The sequence below is a fragment of the Mus caroli genome, unplaced genomic scaffold (assembly GCF_978045245.1).
Source record: "Mus caroli unplaced genomic scaffold, Mus_caroli_1 scaffold_17, whole genome shotgun sequence".
Taxonomy (NCBI): Eukaryota; Metazoa; Chordata; class Mammalia; order Rodentia; family Muridae; genus Mus; species Mus caroli.
Window position 1 is genome coordinate 12,455,144 of NW_028227272.1, and position 20,116 is coordinate 12,475,259.

At 42.2% G+C, this 20,116-nt stretch overlaps 1 protein-coding gene and 1 pseudogene across 1 annotated transcript; one reads left to right on the plus strand and one right to left on the minus strand.

Moving 5' to 3' along the window:
- Positions 1-1,288: 1,288 nt before the first annotated feature.
- LOC110312012 (la-related protein 1B-like) lies at positions 1,289-2,378 on the plus strand (annotated as a pseudogene).
- A 2,462-nt stretch (positions 2,379-4,840) lies between these two features.
- On the minus strand, positions 4,841-19,643 carry Mcm4 (minichromosome maintenance complex component 4). Its single transcript, XM_021184685.2, has 16 exons — positions 19,406-19,643; positions 18,888-19,049; positions 18,463-18,626; positions 18,270-18,371; positions 17,503-17,598; positions 17,322-17,417; positions 16,706-16,844; positions 14,228-14,448; positions 13,835-13,955; positions 11,392-11,651; positions 10,263-10,628; positions 9,531-9,658; positions 8,799-9,006; positions 6,863-7,091; positions 6,363-6,496; positions 4,841-5,600 (listed from the first exon to the last, which is right to left on the minus strand). The coding sequence occupies exons 1-16, from the start codon at positions 19,473-19,475 to the stop codon at positions 5,508-5,510; spliced, it is 2,589 nt and encodes an 862-aa protein (XP_021040344.1). The 5' UTR covers positions 19,476-19,643; the 3' UTR covers positions 4,841-5,507.
- Positions 19,644-20,116: the final 473 nt, after the last annotated feature.

Consider the following 20,116-nt stretch of genomic DNA (forward strand, 5'->3'; position numbering starts at 1 on the left):
ATTGTGGAAGCCAAGAAGTGCATGCTAAAAGGAGCCTGATATGGCTGTCCTAAGAAGCCCTGCCAGTGTCTTTTTTTCTTTTTAATTTAATTTATTTATTATATGTAAGTATACTGTAGCTGTCTTCAGACACACTAGAAGAGGGCATCAGATCTCATTTTGGATGTTTGCGAGCCACCATGTGGTTGCTGGGATTTGAACTCAGGATCTTTGAAAGAACAGTCAGTGCTCTTACTCGCTGAGCCATCTCGCCAGCCCGCCAGTGTCTTACAAATACAGAGGCAGATGTTCACAGCCAACCACTGGACTGAGTGTGGGGGTCCCCAAAAGGAGTTAGAGAAAGGACTGAAGGAGTTGAAGGGGTTTGCAACCCCACAGGAAGAACAACAATATTAACCACCCAGACGCCCAGAACTCCCAGGGACTAAGCCATCAACAAAGGAATACACATGGCCGTAGCTGCATATGTTGCAGGGGATGGCCTTGTCATGCATCAATGGGAGGAGATAGATGCCCCAGTGTGGGGAAACTGAGGGCAGGGAGATGGGAATGGGTGGGTGGCAGAACACACTCATAGAAGCAGGGTGAGGGAGGATGTGATAGGGTGTTTCTGGGAGGGAAGGAAACCGGGAAAGGGGATAACATTTGAAATCTAAATAAAGAAAATTAAAAAAAAAAAAAAGAAAAGAAAGAAAGAAAAAAGAAAAAAAAGGAAGGAAAAAAAAAAAGAACGGCAGGTCTAAGAATCCAGTAGTTGTTCAACCATAAGGCTGGATGTCTCAGCTGGTCTTCCCTATATATCACAATCCTAAAGAAGTAGGTTCTAATGCCAGGGAGAGAATAGGCTTGCCAGTGAGAACAAGAAGGCAAAGAGAAAGAAGCTTCCTCTTTCATGTCCTCTATATAGGCTGCCAGCATAAGGTGTGGCACAGTTTTAAGATGGCTCCTCCCACCCCAGATCTGGATTAAAGTTGCGTCTTCCCATTTCAAAGATCAGAATTAGAAGTGAGTTTTTTGTACTCGCTAGTTTTATGTCAACTTTTACGTTGTTCTCTGCCCCCCACCCCCTGCCCCTCAGCACCCCGGGACCTACCACCCAGCAGCCAGCCCAAGGACAAGCCGCCACTACCCCCAAAGGGGAACCCGTAGACCAAGAAGCTGCCGCAGCACCTGTGCCCCATAGGCACCAGTGTGCCGCTGCCTGCTCAGGAACCCCTGGAGGGGAGTTTCCCCCAAAATTATACAAGCGGGAAAACTCAAGACAAAGAAATCCAACAAGGCTAGTGATATGGCAAACTGGCCAACACCAGGTGAATTGGTTAACACGGGGTCTCAGAGTGTTGTCAGCCAAGGAAATAAAAAGCCACAAATTGGAAAAGAAAAAAGAGGGGCTGGAGAGATTGCTCAGCGATTAAGAGAACTGACTGCTCTTCCAGAGGTCCTGAGTTCCATTCTCAGCAACCACACGGTGGCTCACAACCATCTGTAACGAGATCCGATGCCCTCATCTGGTGTGTGTCTGAAGACAGCGACAGTGTACTCACATAAATAAAAATAAAATACACCTTAAAAAAAAAAAAAGAAAAAAGAAGCAACAGTGAAAGCAAGGAGAACCAGGAAACAAAACTAGATGGTCATATTGAGAACATCAGCGAGGATGAGGCTCAGTCAAGCAGCCAGAGGAAGAGAGTAATATGCACAAATAGGTACCACTCCACTTGGATGATGTGAGTGGGACCAGACAGCCAGGAAAGACCTGGGTCCCAGAACAGCTCTAGATGTCAGCCTGAAGCAAATAAAACAAGAGCACAGTAATAGAGAAAGTGATACATGAAGTCGGAGACAGGATAGAGAAAAGAGAGACAGATGATCAAGATGTATCCAGTGTGAGAAGTGAGAGGGTGGTACCATCTGAGGTCCCACTATAGGCCGGGCAAGAGGCTGGACCAAGGAAACCGTAGTAGATTGAACTTTGATTGTCGAGAGCCATTTCCTACAGAGCTTAACACCAGCATGATATATTACTACGATGATGGCACAGGTGTGCATGTGTATCCTGTGGAAGAAATACTGCTTAAAGAGTACATTAAGAGCCAAACTGAGTATTAGTTCGGCATAGAGAACTTGGAATGGCACTTCTTTCTTTGAAGATGAATGAGCAGGGAGTCCTGAGCAGGGAGTCCTGCCCGTTTCCCTGATTGCTGGCTTTCACTGTGTGCAGACTCTCACTGTAGACCTTAATCTCATCTTGGAGGCACAGAAGTAGAAACAATAGATGAGAAGATGAGGAAAAAGAACCAGAAAAATGGCCAAGTCCAGGCCCTCCTCCATGAAATGTGCCACAGACAGACTTCTCTCAGCTCACACTTTGTGATTGATTGATTGTCTGGAGTTAATAACCTGGCCAGGCCTTTGGCTTCCATACAGACAGGGTGATGATCTACCGATGCTCTTGAATGTCATATGGCCGGAATATACAGTGGAGTAGGTGACTCCCTGAAATGCCATGTAAATGTGAGAGCAAATCGTGCTGCACAAGTGAGCGTGACCACACTGTCTTCTGTGCAAGAATGTCTACGCCCACCCCCTTGTGGAGAAGGTTGGGCCAGCCTGCAGTGGAGAAAACCACGTTTATGATAATGTGAGACAGACCGGAGGACTGCGGTTACCATAGGAGCTTCTCCTTTCTGTGGCATTAGCTTAGGCTGCACGGGCTACTTCACTCATGGTGGGAAAGTTAGTTATCATTGGAGAAATACTGCAAATTCTATCTTTTGTTTCTAGGCATTTATACTTTGCCCAGATCAATCAAGCAGAAAGAGAGGACTGAGTAGCATTTCCAAAATTGTTAGGTCCTTTGCTATTTGACTTGCTCTTTAAGGTAGTATACTTCGCACAGCTCACATATTTCATGTACTATAAGATGTATTAATGTGAATAATTAAGGGGTAAGAAATTTAAGTTAAATAAGGGCATTTTTTCCCTTTATGCTTAAAAAAAAAGAAAAAAATAAATAAATCTTTAAAAAAAAAAAAGGAGAAAATCTCTAAAGATTAAAAAAAAGAGAAAGAAATGCAATGTCAGGTGTGCTGATTATTTGTAATTCCAGCATCTAAGACTATTTATACGTCCATAGCTATATTTCTTTACGTTGAATTACAAAATTTAGAAACATATTGCTAGTATATAAGGTTTAATATTTACTGAGTACATAGAGCCTATTTAGTCAATATGGGTATACATTATTTTTAGATTTATTGATTTTATGTATATGAATACACTGTAGCTATATTCAGACACATCACAAGAGGGCATTGGATCCCATTACAGATGGTTGGTGGTAATTGAACTCAGGACCTCTAGAACAGTCAGTGAGTGTTCTTAACCACTGACCCATGTCTCCACTTTAAATATTGATTTTAAATGTTAATATGTTCTAATCTTCCAGCCATCATTGTAGGCTGAAAATTTAATTTGGGGAAAAATTGGTCTATTTTCTACATCAACTCTATAACTCTAGTGACTATTGGAAAATCAGTATCTGAACTTCATGAACACTTTATAGCTATCTAGTGGCAGCAATAGCAATTCTCTTTCTTAAAATAAGGAGTTTGAATTATGTATGTGTTAGCAGATGCCTATGGAGGGCCAGAAGAGGGCATTTAACTCCCTGGAGCTGGAGTTAGAGCCACTGGGCATGGGTCCTAGGAACCAACCCAGGTCCTCAGAGCAATAAATGTTCTTCACCACCAAGTCATCTCTCCATTTATAAGAAATGTCAAGAACTACATCATACATAGTGGCCTTAGAACTTATTTTCCTATTACCTTAACGTGTCTGTGAAAGTCTAGGTAGTTTGATGAAGAATGTCATATATTTGAATGCTTAGTGATCAAGAAATGTAATGATATGAGAAGGATTAAGAGGTGTGCATTTGTTGGAACTGGCCACTGGGGGTTGTGGGCTGAGGTTTCAAATGCCCACGGTAGGTCGTGTATCACACACAGTGTAGCTCCCACCTACTTCTTCAGCCACCAAGTCTGTCTGCTGCCACACTTCCAGCCATGATAATGGACTAAACTGAAACTGTAAGCAAGCCCTGAATGATATGCTTTCCTTTTTAAGAGTTGCTTTGGTCATGGTGTCTCTTTATAGCCATAAAACAGTGACTAAGATATTCCTGAAACATTTTAAGTCTGAAAAGCCTATAAAGTCAATACTCCCAACTTCTCTGTCCATTTAGAGAGTATGTGTCATGTGACAAGACATAGTAAGCCTTTTCTACAAGGTTCTGGAAGCCCAAGGAGTAGAATGTCCAAAAGAACTGGGTCAAGATAAAACTTGAGTGAGACATGTCTAGGTAAGATCTGGTTCCAGCCAGAACATAAAGCTATGAATTCTCTCTCTTGTTTTGGGACTTCAGATAAATCATGAGGTTTCTTGTGCTCTCATCTGTTAAAGATCTACATCCACAGAATATCTGTAAGGATGACACATGAAGCCATCTTCTACACAGGGATTCATATACCGATTTACATAAGGGAAACAACTAGATCAGGTAACTGGCCATGGCCTTTGGTCATGTCCTAACTCATCCACTCCTTCCTTTGAAATACATTATTTCCAAACCAACATCTGAGTGCTATGTAAATGTTCATTTTTAGATCTATAAACACAACCTGTGAGAATTCCAAGTTACATTAATGCCTACTTCATATAATTCAAATGGTTTAGAGATTTATTGTAATATTTACACAAAAGATTTAATGCTACAATGGCTTTGAAACTAATAATCTAAGGATCTATAAAAATTAATGAAATTCATACTTTGATTTTTTTATAACCTATCCAGCACTATTATGATTTCAAAAAATACAGTCTTTAGCAAAGTTCTGCTCTTACAGAGAAATAATTTTAAACAAAGTATTACTTTTCTATCATTTATTTAGGAAAATGTTTTACATATTAGGAAAAAACAGAAGGCAACTTGATCTAATAATTTTTCAAGCATATCTTTGTTCTAATAATAGCTATGGGAAAAAGTCTCTGTAAAGAAAGTTAAGTCCAGGTGCTATAAAAATCCTTAGCCCATCATATCACAATAAAGGATGTATCGCTGCCAGTTATACCAAGCACACAATGCTCCACACAGTAAGGACGCAGCTTCTACACACAGCATGCATGGTATGCTGTGTACCTTCCTCCCCAGCATTGCAACACAACAAAGGCACAGCCCCTAGATTAACAAAAAAACCTCCAAAACTGGGCTTAGGCTCTCTGTGTACAAACAGGTAAGAAGCAAGCTGCTTAAAAAATATGGCATATTGAGAATATAAACTCTACTGTATATGTTGATAATTTAAAATGTTAAAAAAAGGTGAAAACATACATTTACTAACAAAATACATTCCAGGAATAGAAGATGTTTATACAGTGGAATACTGCCTTTCAGACACCTTTTGCATCAATAACAACAGTGACTGACTCTAGTCCGAGGGCCATGCAGCTCAGAGCAGGCGGACAGTCTTCCCAGTCACTGTTAGGAAATCTTCATCAGCCAAAGCTCGCAGGGCCTCTTCAAACATGTCCTTGGTAATTGCCTAGGAAATACAAATGTCACAGATTGTCTGTATTGTTAGGCACACATACTTTAATGATAAACCACCGCTTAGAGTCTTTGTCTTTTTGGTGGCTGTAGACAATTCATTTGCATTTATATGATACAATTATCTTATTCATTTTGTGTGCCTGTGGGCTGGTTATAAATGGAAGTCAAAGGACAGCTTTCCAAAGTCAAGTTAGTTCTCTCCTTCTACCACACAGGTTCCAGAGATAGAACTCAGCTCATCAGGCTTAGTGGTAGGTATCTTCTTTACCCACGGACCCATCTTATCAACCCTGCTAGAGAGCATTTCTTATCCTGTAAATCAGGATGGCAAACCGGCAAACATTTCTTTAAAGTACTAGGTGTCTTGTCTTTTCTAAACTCTGCCTTTACCATGCCAACAAGCAGGCCTTAACTTTGACCAACATTTTTTTTTGGGGGGGGGGCGGCGGGGGTTCGAGATAGTTTCTCTGTGTAGCCCTGGCTATCCTTGAACTCACTTTGTAGACCAGGCTGGCCTCGAACTCAGAAATCCACCTGCCTCTACCTCCCGAGTGCTGGGATTAAAGGCGGGTAACACCACATTTTTTTAAACTAACAATTCATCTTTAATTGCAAAAGGTCAGGCAAATATTTCATTCCTAAAACCTAAACTCCAAACAGGTGAACTAATTTTAATAATGTATTTCTTGATAATGTGTGTATGGACAAGGCAATCTTATTTACGATAATTACTTACACACATATAAACACTTACTGTGTCAGACTGTCCCCGAATATCCTCAAACAGCTGTTGGTACTTTAAGGCTGGTGTTTTACCCTTAGATAAAATAAGTTTTCTCAATGCTTCAGCTAATTCTTCTTTCCGTTTACGAGAAGTGGCACTCATTCCTATTTCAAAAAGAAATCAATGGAAATGTTTCTACCATGATAACGTGAAATGTTAGATTCCCATAAATATTCCTTCAGTAGTATTGCCAAGAAAGGTAGAACAACCAAATGCCAGAGCATATTCAAGAGCATGAGGTTTTGTTGTTGTAGTTATTTTATCTATCATTAGCTATTTGCCACTGAAAGCCCATATAAGCTGTTTAGCAAGTATAACCATACTTATTAGAGCAAATTCTTGCTTCCTGAATAACTGGGACAAATGTGCCTATCTGCTAACGCTCGAAACAAATTTTAATAGATATAAAACACCAGAGGAGATAGAATCTCTTTTGATTTTAAGTTTCTAGTTCAAAACAAGTAACTAACCTGTAGTAAGAATAGAAATATCCACAATGCCAGTACGGGGGTCAGTTGCAGACTGCTTCAGAGCCTCCCGGTGGAGGCGTTTTGCCTCTTCCACATCAATTGCTTCAACTTTGTTTGAAAATCTTACTTTAGCATGGGCTTCTGCTAAGCGAATTAATGACTCTAGCTGTCGAGGGTAAGCAGAAACCATCCCCCGGCTACTCCCAATCTTCCTCATGTTTACATAAGCCTATTGAAGATAGAAAAAAAAACAAAAAACACAAGTGAAACCACTGGCAACAAGAACCTTAAGCTTTGCCTGGCGTGGTGGTGCACGCCTTTGATCCCAGCACTCAGGAGGCAGAGGCAGGCAGATTTCTGAGTTCGAGGACAGCCTGGTCTACAAAGTGAGTTCTAGGACTATACAGAGAAACCCTGTCTTGAAAAGCCAAAAAAAAAAAAAAAAAAAAAAAAAAAAAAGAACCTTAAGCTTCATGGATGACATCGAACAGTTAGTGTTCTGTTAAATAACTGGAAGCCTGTCTACCTGCAGGTCTACCTGCAGTGGAGGGTTACTGTAGGTAATTACAAATTGGATCTAGGCTGTGGACTTAAAACTCACCTACACAGAAACACAGGATTGTTAGTTACATCGATATATGGTGATATGAAATGTTTTGACAGAAAGACTTCTTGCAGGAATCTTGTGAATATAGAAAGGTATCAGAAGGCTGCCAACGTAACTCAGAAGAATATATGCCTGGTCCTCATGAGTATAATCCGCATCATCAAACACATACATACATACATACACACACACATACAGACAGACACACCACCACCATCAAGCAAAGGAAACAGTGGCAGAGGAAAGGAATGAATCAGAGGGCCTGTAGGAAAAGGTCTGGCAAATGACAGCCAAAAGATCCACTTTGCAAGGCATGTAAGGTAACTGGATAATGTCCCCGAGAGAATTCAATCATTTTACATGTAGTTTCATTTATTTTATGATATAAATGAAAAACCACTACCATCTGTAACCTTCACCTAGCCTTTTGTAACCTAGCTAGGATATAAGTCTATCAAAGGGCATGCCAAAACATAATAGTCAGCCCAAACAAGCCCTAGCCCATTCCTGCTCAGCTTATAATATGTGGGAATCTAAATATCACCCATCTTAATGTTGAGGTTTGGTCTTTTGTTATGTATTGTAATGCTAAGTGTCAGCTCCCAAGACCTGGTTGCTCCAGATTGAGTGGGCAGGACAGAGTCTACAATTAGTCCCAAGTGACACTATGTGACCCTGTCCTCAAGTTATTCCTGATTGGTAAATAAAGATGCCAACAGCCAATAGCTGGGCAGAAGAGACATAGGTGGGGCTTAGGGTTCTAGGCTTCTGATGGGGAGAGAACCACAAGGGGGAGAAGGTGAAGAGAGGAAAAAGGTGCCATGGGTTACGTAAATCATGAAATAATGGCCACGTTGGTTGGCTAATTGGAATTAAGAGCAGCCCAGATGAAACATGGCAAATTATATAGTAGGATTACTGGCTGGGAAATAGACATAATAGCATAGAGGATAGGTATCTTTCCAGCTCTTGTGCTGTGTAAGGCTTAATGTAAATATAAAGGCTGTGTTGTCTTTTATCCAGGAACCAAACGATCACAGGCAAGGTAGAGAACGGGACTAAACATTTCTATAACTTTTTTTTTTTTTTTTTTGGTTTTTCGAGACAGAGTTTCTCTGTGTAGCCCTGGCTGTCCTGGAACTCACTCTGTAGACCAGGCTGGCCTCGAACTCAGAAATCCGCCTGCCTCTGCCTCCCGAGTGCTGGGATTAAAGGCGTGCCACGCCTGGCTTCTATAATTTCTTACTTGTTAAAAATAAGCCAAGTGAAGTTAAGAGAAACAGATAACTCATCCAGAGTTACAAACTTATGTTTCATAAGCCCGGTTACCTCAATGAGAGCCTGGCTGGCCTCCTCACTCAGTCGGGGCATGATGGTGCTATGGGCATATGCAATGTAGTCTTTCAGCACTGCCATGTCCAGGAACTCCTCCTCCACTTGCTCCTCACTTTGGTAGTACAATGAAACCAGGTGATGAGCGAGACGCCGGTCATACGCCTCATCTTGAGGGTCTAGCATGAGGAAAATGAGATCAAACCTGACAAGAGAAAAATACCATCTTCTTACTTGAGACACTAAAATGTACCTACATATAGGACTTAAAAGGTGTTAAAGCCAACTGTACTGTACATATTCCCACAGAAAGCTGCCATTTCTCCAGCTGACCAGTCCCTAGTCCTGCCTAGGTAAGAGCAAAGTAAAAAAGTTATAACTCTCTTCTGAGAAATAAATACAATATACAATTGGATATTGTATTTGGATAAAAACTCCTTCTACTGTTTTGAGGACATAAGGGAGGTACTTCAGTGATAGAGCACTTGCCTAACAACACATGGGAGGCCTTTCATTAAATCTCTAGTACCACAAGAAACAAAGCAAATTTATTAGTCAAATAATTAAGACACATAAATCTTGCCAATGAGGCCCGAGAAACCAAATCTGAGTCAGTGTTTAATGTCAGTGAAGAGACTATTAGCAGTTGTCGACCGCTTTTCAATCTCCAGGTGTCAATTCTATGAATAAGCAAACAGCAGCATTTATTATATAAAAATGTTTTAGTACCTTGACAACAATGTGTGTGGTAGTTGGATATTTTCAATGGTTGTTTTTTTAGGATTCCACTGAGACTCAATAGGATTTGCTGCTGCCAGGACAGAGGTGCGCGCATTGAGCTGACAGATGATCCCAGCCTATCAGAGGAAGAAGTAGAGTTAAAAGCCTTTTCCTGACTCCCATGAGGAGGAAAACCATCTTCATCTGACCCCTGACTAACCCCCATTTGCTCTGCTGGTTCTGCTTTCCAAGAGTCTCACTGACTTTAATGCATAATGATAGTACTCCGTGCTCAGATTCACGTCTAAGATTGAGCTTAGACATAATTATTCTGCAGCCACATTTTTAGTTTAAATTATTTCATGTACTGGGTGTTTTGCCTGAACGCCTGTTTGTGTATTACATGTGTGCCTGGTAATCTTAAGAGTTCAGAAGAGGGCACTGGATCCTTTGGAACTGCAGTTACAGAAGACAGATGGTTGTGAGCCACACGTGGGTGCTAGGAATCAAATCCAGGTTTTCTGGCTAAGCAGCAACTGCTCTCAACCACTGAGCCATCCCTCCAGCCACATTTTTCAAATCAGAAAGCAAACTGGTAGTAACTTTAACACAAACTCAAGTTTGTAAGCACTACCTACTACAGAGTAAAAGCAACTAATGTAAGAAGTTTCAAAATAGAACTGTAACTGCAAACTGTTGTGAGCCTGCAGCCACAGGATGCTGTGAGCCATCAGCACTCACCTTTGCAATAGACAGAGTCTGCTGTTCCATGACCTCATGCAGCACAGACCTTGTGCTTTCATTCATTTTGTCAAACTCATCGATGCAGCATATCCCATTGTCACTCAGGACGAGGGCACCTGTCTGGAGGACAAGCTGCCTGGTCTCAGGGTCTTTCATCACATAGGCTGTGAGGCCGACTGCACTGGAGCCTTTTCCAGATGTGTACTGGCCTCGGGGGACCAGGTTGTACACATACTGTAGCAGCTGGGACTTGCTGGTGCCAGGGTCACCACACAGAAGGATGTTGATCTCAGCACGGAATTTACCCCTTCCAGTGTGACTGAAATCCTTCCTTGTTCCACCAAAGAGTTGAAGTAAGATTCCCTAAATAAACAAATAAATACATCTAAACATTCATTTGTTGTACTGTATATGCTTAGCTTATGTTTTAGAGGTACTTTTCTTTTTCTTTTTTTTTTTTTTTTTTTTTTGGTTTTTCGAGACAGGGTTTCTCTTTATAGCTCTGGCTGTCCTGGAGCTCACTTTGTAGACCAGGCTGGCCTCGAACTCAGAAATCCGCCTGCCTCTGCCTCCCGAGTGCTGGGATTAAAGGCGTGCGCCACCACGCCCGGCTCTTTTTCTTTTTTCGAGACAGGGTTTCTCTGTGTAGCCCTGGCTGTCCTGGAACTCAACTTTGTAGACCTGGCCTTGAACTCAGAAATCCACCTGCCTCTGCCTCCTGAGTGCTGGAATTAAAGGCGTGCACCACCACGCCCGGCTGGTACTTTTCTATTTTATAAGTTCAAAGTATTACCAAAATCATCTAAGATTGCTCAGGCCATTCTACATATTCCTAACCATTATAAACCTAAGTAAATATTATCCTACAACTTGACCAGCATGAATCCCTGTTCTGATCCCACATAACTGCCTAGGTTTAGGAGCATGAATACGCACAGCACAGCACAGATAAGTGTATATACAACAAAACAGTTACACTCAACTATTAACCAAGGCAGGGGCAGTGCCTTGTGATGTTAGAGCCAACAGTTCCTACCTCTAGAAGACAGTAACAGTGCAAATGGATCTTAGTTACTTGATTAAGTAACTGTGAATCTCAATACCAAGCTAAAAAGTCCATTGTTACCTTTTTGATATCTTCATGTTCATAAATGCTGGGAGCCAAGGCTGAAGCAAGCCGCTCATAAATATCTGGCTTCCTGGAAAGTTCCTTAAGCAATTTCACACGTTTCTCTGAAAAAAGTTTCTGTTCTGCTTCTTCATCAAGGCCATGCAGACGTTTGGCATCCGTTTTCCGATAATGAATGACATCAATGTGGGTTTTATAGACAGACTTCACGTTGCTCACTCTTGGATTAACTCGAATTGGTACTGCTCGATATATGCCTACGAACATATGTAGGAGACACAACGTTATTTCTCCACTTCTCTGTAAGCTCAGTCGACAGCAAAGGTCAGACCTGGGGGCTCCGTCTCACGTGAGCACCCCACTACCTCTTAGTCTCCCAGGCTAAGGCCCCCGTTAAGAAAGTCAAGATACAGAAGAAATGGTCAAGGAGCAAAGAAATGCAGGTTTTTAAGAACAGCCCAAATCCTATTTGTAGCCACCTGTGTTGTACCAGCTTAGGGAATTATCTGCATAACTCCTCTACACAATTGTAGGTTCAAAATGAAAACCAAAAGGCTGCGTCATGACAGTATTTAATATAGTAATGTGATTTCCCTAAGCTAAACGTAGAAAGAACTCACTTAGTAATCGGCTTAACAAAATGCTAAAGCCCCTATCAAACAAAAACTTGCAAGTGAAAACCCTAAAAGCCCAAATCTTTTAAAAATAATTTCATGAATAGCAAGACAGCCTACTGACTTAAAGGTGAAGAGAAAATGACCATTTAGGGCTAATACTTGGAAAAGGATGTTTTCTGCTCTCTTCTCACGAACCTAATTGGGGGTTGGAGATATAGTTCATAGGAGAACACGTGCAAAGCCCTGAGCTTGACCGCTGGCACTGCATGCCACCCTCACCCCAAAGAAGATAATTCAGAGAAATGAAGTGGGAAGCAACACTTTAACCACTCTAAATGTATACAATCTCTAAGAAGGAAGGTTTTGTTAAACTGGAATATCTTTTTTTTTTTTTTTTTTGGTTTTTCGAGACAGGGTTTCTCTGTATAGCTCTGGCTGTCCTGGAACTCACTTTGTAGACCAGGCTGGCCTCGAACTCAGAAATCCGCCTGCCTCTGCCTCCCAACTGCTGGGATTAAAGGCGTGCGCCACCACGCCCGGCTAAACTGGAATATCTGATGCTTGTCTTTGGGTTTCAAACTAGTCTTGAACGTCACGATAATTTTATTTCCCATTGCTTAAAAAAAAAAAAGCTTTAATTTATTATTACTATGTATGCACTCACGTGCCAGGGTGTGGTGTATGGAGGTCAGTGGACACACCTTTTGGGAACTAGTTCTCTCCTTCCACCATGTAGGACTCAAGGAAGGAACTCAGGTCATCAGAATAGCACGGCAAGTACCCTCGATTCACTGAACCATTCTACTAGGCCCTCTACTTTTTGAGAACTAAGCCTGATCTCCTTCTTATCTTTATAGCACAGAACATGATCCTTTAATAAGACAATGTAATTCTCATTAAAAACAGAAAGAAAGAAAGAAAGAAAAAACCCTAGCTTATAGAGCTAGTGAAGTGCTTCAGCAGGTAAAGGTACTTGCCACCAAGCCTGATGATCTGAATTCAATCTTCAGGCCCCAATATGGAAGAACAAGAGAACTTCCATAAGCCATTTTCCTGATTTTCACCCCAATATACAAAATTTCAAAAAAACCAGCACTCAAATGTAAACCAGATTACAATTCATCCAGAGTCATGTGGACTAGGTTATTATTAATGACATTTGGAACAGTCCAGTTTTGTTCCTCTAGTAATAGCACTGATGAGAAGGGCAAGGAGTGGGGGCAAGATAGGATTGTATGGCTCTCTTCTATGTTGGGAAGAAATCCGGACTGAGTAGCTGGGACATTGAGCCCTAGACTCAGGAGCCAGGGATCCTTGGACTCAATTCTCCATGAAGAACAATGCTGTTACTTAACCCATCACTCTTGACCAACTGCCCATATACCTCCAAAATGTAGAAAGTCTGCCACATGCAAATAGCATTGAAGACGGGGCACTTTTTGCGTGAAGAGACAGCATTAATGCAGCAATGAACTGTAAGAATCAAAAAGTCAGCAGTAGCTTTGCCCTGTGTACAAAGTGTTCTGTCCTACTCTGTAAGTAATGTTAATCCTTAGCTGTACATGTAGGAGATAGTAGAAAAGCATTTATGAACCCAAGTTGGCATTCTGTCCTTGAGTTACTAAATGCTCCCTCTTAAAGCTGCTCTTGTGACGTCAACATTACCAATCTGAGACATATGCAAAGTTCTGAGAGATCTATATAGTAAGGGCACACCAGACCCTGAGTTCTAAAACCTGCATCTGGGAACTTAAAAAAGGTTAAATAAACAGTAGTAAACCATAGTATAACTTTGTCTTTTTGTGACAAACCTTCATCCTTACCTGTGACATTCACTCTGTCCCCTGGTTGAACCTTGTCAACAAGATCATTGTGGGCAAAAAGGACAATAGTGTGAGGTGTCTGCCCAGCAGGCATGTCTTCAGGAGACTCTTGAAGTTTGATCTGCAGCAGAATAAAGAGTAAAACTGGAGAAACAAAGTACCATGGAAAACAATTACAGGTCTTTGTATATAGCCCATACGTTTGAGACGTAGCAAGCAACACTGAAGCCTCAGTGTGCTCTAAACTCAAGTCATTAACAAAACCAACACAGATGAAAAGAGCAGAATTCCACTGAGGAAGGCTGAGTGTAAACTGACAAATTAAATTTGGTGGAGGATTTAGACCGAGGCAGTGTGTGGGAACCTCACCCTGGGTGCTGAGTGGCCACATACCATTTGCTTGTCAGAGAAGAATGAACGGTTGTGGATCAGTGCCATGCTGTGGGTAGTGTGGCAGTGCACACAAGTGCAGGGCTCAGCAATTCTGCCTCGATCTATCTCCACCCGGGTGGTGTGGGCACAGACTTGGCATTGGAAAAAGGCCTCCTGCATCTCCGGAATCAGCTGTGATGTTCTGATGACCATGCCACTGATGGTGATGAGCTGATCAATGTCTGTAAAGAGAGAAAGGTTGGCTTGTCTCCCAGCCACTTCCCTTAGCCCACTCAAGCCTGGGTCTGCCACTAAAACATCTTAACTCATGCAGAAGTATAGATGACCAACAGAGACCCAGCATGTACCATCACCAGGAACAGCTGGTTAGTATCCTCACTACGAGCCTAGGATGTTCTGCCTATGTCCAGCCTGTTTCCCTTCCTCTCAGCACCACTATACTTCTGAATCTTTTAATTTTACCATTTCTTTTCTCTCTTTGCCCCAACACCCCCTCTCGTGAGTATATGAACACATGCATTCCACAGTCCGAATATGGAGATCAGAAGACAATTTATGGAAGTCAGTTCTCTTCTACTATGTGGGTGCTAGGAATCTAACTTGTGTTGTCAGGCTTAGCATCTTTACCCACTGAGCTATCTTGTTGGCTTACTGCTGGCCCATGTCTGGCCCTTTGTGCCTCAGGTGTGCTGCTTAGAAGACATCAACAGGTGAGAAGTTTGATGTGTAGGTATATTGTCTCCCAGCCTTTCATCTCACCAACAAGGCCACCTGGAAGCCCTGAAATCTCAGGTAAAAATCTTGGGCTGAAAATGCTTGTGGTATGGGGGATAGTCTGCTTATAATTTCAGCACCAGGGAGAAGAAAACCAGAAAGAATTTTAGGGCTTGCTGGCCAGCCAGATAATCTAGTCTACTTGCTGAGTGGAAAAAACCCTTTAGAAATGATACCCTCTGGCTTGTATAGCATGTCCTGACACACAAGAACAGCCTGGACTCTAGACCTGGACAAAGCATTTATGACCCTGGGGATCTCTGAGCCTCTCTCTGTCACTTATAAAATGGAGGAAGGGCATAGTTGAGGACATCATAAATACACACATCTATTTTTGTAGTTAGTGTCTACAAGGAAAAAAGCACTTTGCCTCTCAGCAGTAACAGTACCTATAAAACAAATGTCAGCCGGGCAGTGGTGGCGCACGCCTTTAATCCCAGCACTCGGGAGGCAGAGGCAGGCGGATTTCTGAGTTCGAGGCCAGCCTGGTCTACACAGTGAGTTCTAGGACAGCTGGGGCTACACAGAGAAACCCTGTCTCGAAAAACCAACAACAACAACAACAAAAACCAAACCAAATGTCTTTTATGCTCTTACTACTTCTACTCTTGCTTACGCCTCTCCTCTATTTGTTCCTTCCTCAACACCTTTGCTGGACTCAAAGGCCCTCAAATACATTTCATCCATTTTCGCTACCTACTTTTTGCCACTCTTGCCTAATCCTTTTTTTTTTCCTCTTAGAAATTATATGCAATTTGCCAACTTCTGAAATTAGCTGATCACCCAGCAATTCTTGCCTTCTAAAAAAGTATTTTTTGTAAAAGTAGATTTTACCTAGGCGCTATCTTCCCCACTCCTTTCTTTTAATGGTACACACATAGAAGAGTGATTTACACTATAACCATCACACATGAAAACAGGTAATTCTGACCTGCTTACAGCACCATAAAATGTCTACGTTAGGATCCTAATGTTCCAGAATTGAGCCACCATCAGAATCTAAATGAACTCAGATGTCATGTGCTTCCCTGAATTACATACATGAGTAAAAAAAATCTTTCTCTTCTAGAATTTTTCTATTTACTTTGAAATAAAACTTAAATTCTCTGTTGAGATTCTAAGTTTTCTAGAGTTAGGCTTTTTTGTCCTAAACACCGGCTCAGAAATTCCTGCTTCAGCCAGTCACAGATGCAAACAGCATTTTCTACTTTCATCCCTGATTTCTGTTATCTAAAAGAAATTCTACCACATTCACTTTTCAAACTCCACTATCTTTTACAACCAGCTTTCCCCTTATAGGTCCAGGACTTTGTCAATCCCCTTAGGCTTAGACGCTTACCTTCTGCCCATGTATTATTTATCCCCAAGCTAGAATTCTTTCTTAAGTTTAAAGAAGAGCTCAGATCACTAGGTTTGCTCAGCAACTGCTTTTATATTTGAGCCACTTTTCGGGTCTTCAGAATTTTTCTTCAGTGATGAAAAAAGTGCATACCTACTAACTAGCAATTTATTATATTTGGATAAATTAATTACAGAGTAACAAACTGTTAAGTCATTTCTATCAGGTATTCCAGTTAAGTTAAAAAATTGCATACCAAGTTCATGAAAGTATACAGAATAAATCTTTTCAACCTATAATTTAATGCTACACAATGCTTGAGATCTCTTTCTACATAAGGCATTTTACACTACTAAATATATTACCTTCTGGATTCAAGTTTCTCATACTCTTTGTCTTCAACGCATTAAAAGGTCTGACTTGAATCTGATGTTCTAAGATGGAGTCAGGATAACGGTCAAAGAAGATCTCATTGACAGCCATGTCAAAGGTTGGTATAACCTCCTGTAAAAACAAAGATGTAGGGGATGAAGAGGTGACTCAGGAGTTGAGAGCACTTGTCCCTCTGCTAGACGACAGGACTCAGGTCTCAGCGCTTTTATCAGGTGGCTCGTAAACCCCTTTAACTCTAGCTCCAGGGGTCAGAAACCCTCTTCTGGGCTCCATAGAATCGGGAGTTCGAGGTTCTCTTCAACTACAAAACTGCTCCTGAACACTACCCTGCCTCACCAGCTTCCAATTAACACCCCATCCCCAACCCAAAAAAGATAATTTACTTCATGAAATCCAAGAAACCACTAATAAGACTCATTATTTTTAAGAGATACTACTAGTTAGCAAATATAAAAAATACTCATTTTAATTGTAGTAAGACAGTTTTTGAAAATAGTCAACCTTAGCAAGCAGCCTTTTACCCAAATGTAAAATTCTCCTTTCTAGGAACCTTTACGACAATCTGGAAGCTCAAAGTGAAATTCTTACCTGTGGGTAGGAGATGAGCTGTCTATACAGATTTTTGCCAAATGATTTTATGTGTTCGCAGTTCACATTTAAAAATGGCTCTCCTGTAATATTAATCTGTAAGACATATGGACAAGTCATATTTTACTAATTATATTACCTCAAAAAACAAAACTTTCACTTGCTAATCATATTTGATTACCTCTCCAAGTTGTTGCATGTACAAAGGCTGAGTAATATCTATGCCAACATTTTCTTCTTCTTTGGCCAGAGGATCAGTAAAACACTGAAGGAATCTCTAGATGTAGAGAAACAATACTAAGCGTTAATGAACTCAGGAATATGTAACTATTATTAAAATGCAAAACAATGAGACCAGCAAGATGGTCAGTAATTAAGGATGCTTGGCTGGAAGCCTGATAACCTGAATTTGATCTCCGTAACCCTCACAGTGGAAAGAACCAGCCCCGACAAACTGGCCTCAAACCTCCAAATAAAAGCCGTGAATGGCACGTACTCCTGCCCCCAGCAATAAATATGTTGACAAATTTTTTTATGAGTATATAGCTATCTGTACACCAAAATAATTTCTCTTTTTTGGGTTTGAGACAGGGATCTCATTAAGAAGCACAGTCTGGCCTTGGACTTGCTGTAAGCATTTACCACCTAGCTGGTCGTGGTGGCATGCACTTTTAATCACACTCAGAAGGCATACGAGTGTGTGAGCTCCAGGCAAGCCTGGTTAATAGATCCAGCTCCAGGATAGTCAGGGGAACATAGAAAAATCATCTTGAAATACCAAGAACTAAGAAAAAAAAAAGTGTATCACCATTTTCCGCATGGCATGTCCCTTTTCTGGAATAAATTCTAGACCACTAACAACCTGCTATTATTCACCATGGCTATTCACACATAGGTTATTCTTTCACCCGGAGTCTCGGGACTGAGTTCTTGTGTACATAAGCTTACCTGAAAATTTTCTTTGCATGTTGCCACATTCACATCTGTTCCCCAAATCACAAGCTTTTGGCCTAGAGACTGTTCACTTGGTACGATGTCTTCTGCTGCTGCCTATTGAGAAAGACAGGATAGAAACATGTTAACGGGATGACCTACTTTATGCTCTCAAGATAACACCATCAGAGATCTGCTTTGTACTCACGCCATCAGACTGCAGATCCACCTGCAAACCCTTTCGTGCTGAGCCCAGATCTGGCCTCTGCCTTACAGGTGTGCCTCTCACCCCACTTCTTGGGGTTCCTTCCACTCGAGAGCTGGGAGTGCCATATGTCAATGGTGAGCTAACATCAAAGTCCAAAGGAATAGCTATAAAGACAAGATATTTAGCTTTACCATGAAATCCCCATAAGCACATCAAACTCCAATTTTGGAATGCTGTTTGACAATTTAAACAGAATACTTATTGCAATCTTTCATAGCCCAAACGTAGTTCTACTATAAAGTATGCTCACTAGGTCCTAACATGTGCCAACTCTGCTTCACTCCCCAGATGTTTCAGCGAAGAATCTATCAGTATACACAGAAGAATAGCAACTGGTAAACCAGCAAAACCCACACCTGACCCACCTAAAGAATGCATCTGAGGAGGGCTGGAAAACAAGGCATTCTGTGCAGGTGGGCTCTGCAGGTCGGCTCCTGGTGAGGTGGGCATTGGCAGTAGCTCTCCGGTGGAAGAATCTTCGCCTCTACGTCTCCGATTGGGAGACGACCTGCTTTCCTCACTTCGAACTTCCGTCATACAAAACAAAACAAAAAAAGACTATCAACGCTCATGCTTAGTCTCCCAGGAAGTGCCTTAGGGTAGTCATATTACTTAAACAACAACAACAACAATAACTCCCCCACCCAAAAAAAAAAAAAAAAAAAACAAAAAAAAACACCCAAACTGGAACAGAGGGACAAGGTGTAGGGAAAGGTTGGTTAACTGAACTGACCACGCCAGACTGCCTGGAGACGAGCGCCCCGTATGTGGGTGACGGAGGCTACTATATGCTCAAGGCCTGTCAACCACACACCAGGCTCGAAGGACTCAGGACTTTTCACAGTGCGAGGCGGAAAGGGGGCAGATGAAGGAGGGAACTCACGGGACTGGGTTGGGGTGACTCGTCCGCGTCGGCTGCTGCGGCGGCTCGGGGTGGATGCCGGGGACGACATGGTGCTGTGGTTGCTGCGCCACAAGAGAAATCTGGCTCTCAGTTGTCCCGCTCCGGGACCTCTCGTACCTCGGATCCGGGTTAGCTGCAAACACGCACAAAACGGCGAGTCAGAGTTCTGCACCCACCCAGGAGAGCGTTCCTGGGACCGCAGGTTGAAGCGTTTCCCGCCAGCCGCTCTGTCGTCACAGCGACCGGGGACGCCTGGCCAATCAAAGAGGCAAGTGCGCGTAGCTCCGCCTCCAGAAAGGGCCGTAAGTGAGCACTGAGAGGAGGTTTCCGGCCAATCACAGAGGCAAAGGCGTGTAGCTCCGCCTCCGGAAGGCGCCACTGCAAGCCGGAGGGGGAGTTCTCGACCGCTACCTAGGAATTACAGCCTAGATTCACTTGCACGCCCCTCGCCTTGGATGGGCCATCCTGCAGCGGGATTGCGTTTTGGCGGGAAACCCGGGGCCCGCACAACTTCCTCGTGTGTTTACATCTGAGCTGTCCCGAGTGCAAACACCAATCTGTGATATCTCGCATAGTTAGACTGGTTCTGTCCCTTTGCGTTCCGATGTGCACAAGTTAAACGCTATAGATCTGCAGGCCGGTGCGCGTCTTCACCCCCACCCCCGCGAGAGTATAAGGGAGCAGTTCCGG

Bases quoted from the DNA above. Each gene is read 5' to 3' on its own strand.
- Mcm4 (XM_021184685.2), bottom strand. From the start codon at position 19,475: ATGTCGTCCCCGGCATCCACCCCGAGCCGCCGCAGCAGCCGACGCGGA. The intron at 16,845-17,321 runs GTAAGAATTTCA...TTGTTTTTACAG, and splicing joins AGCTCATCTCCTACCCACAG to GAGGTTATACCAACCTTTGA. The intron at 11,652-13,834 runs GTAAGGATGAAG...ATATGTTCGTAG, and splicing joins GGACAGAGTGAATGTCACAG to GCATATATCGAGCAGTACCA.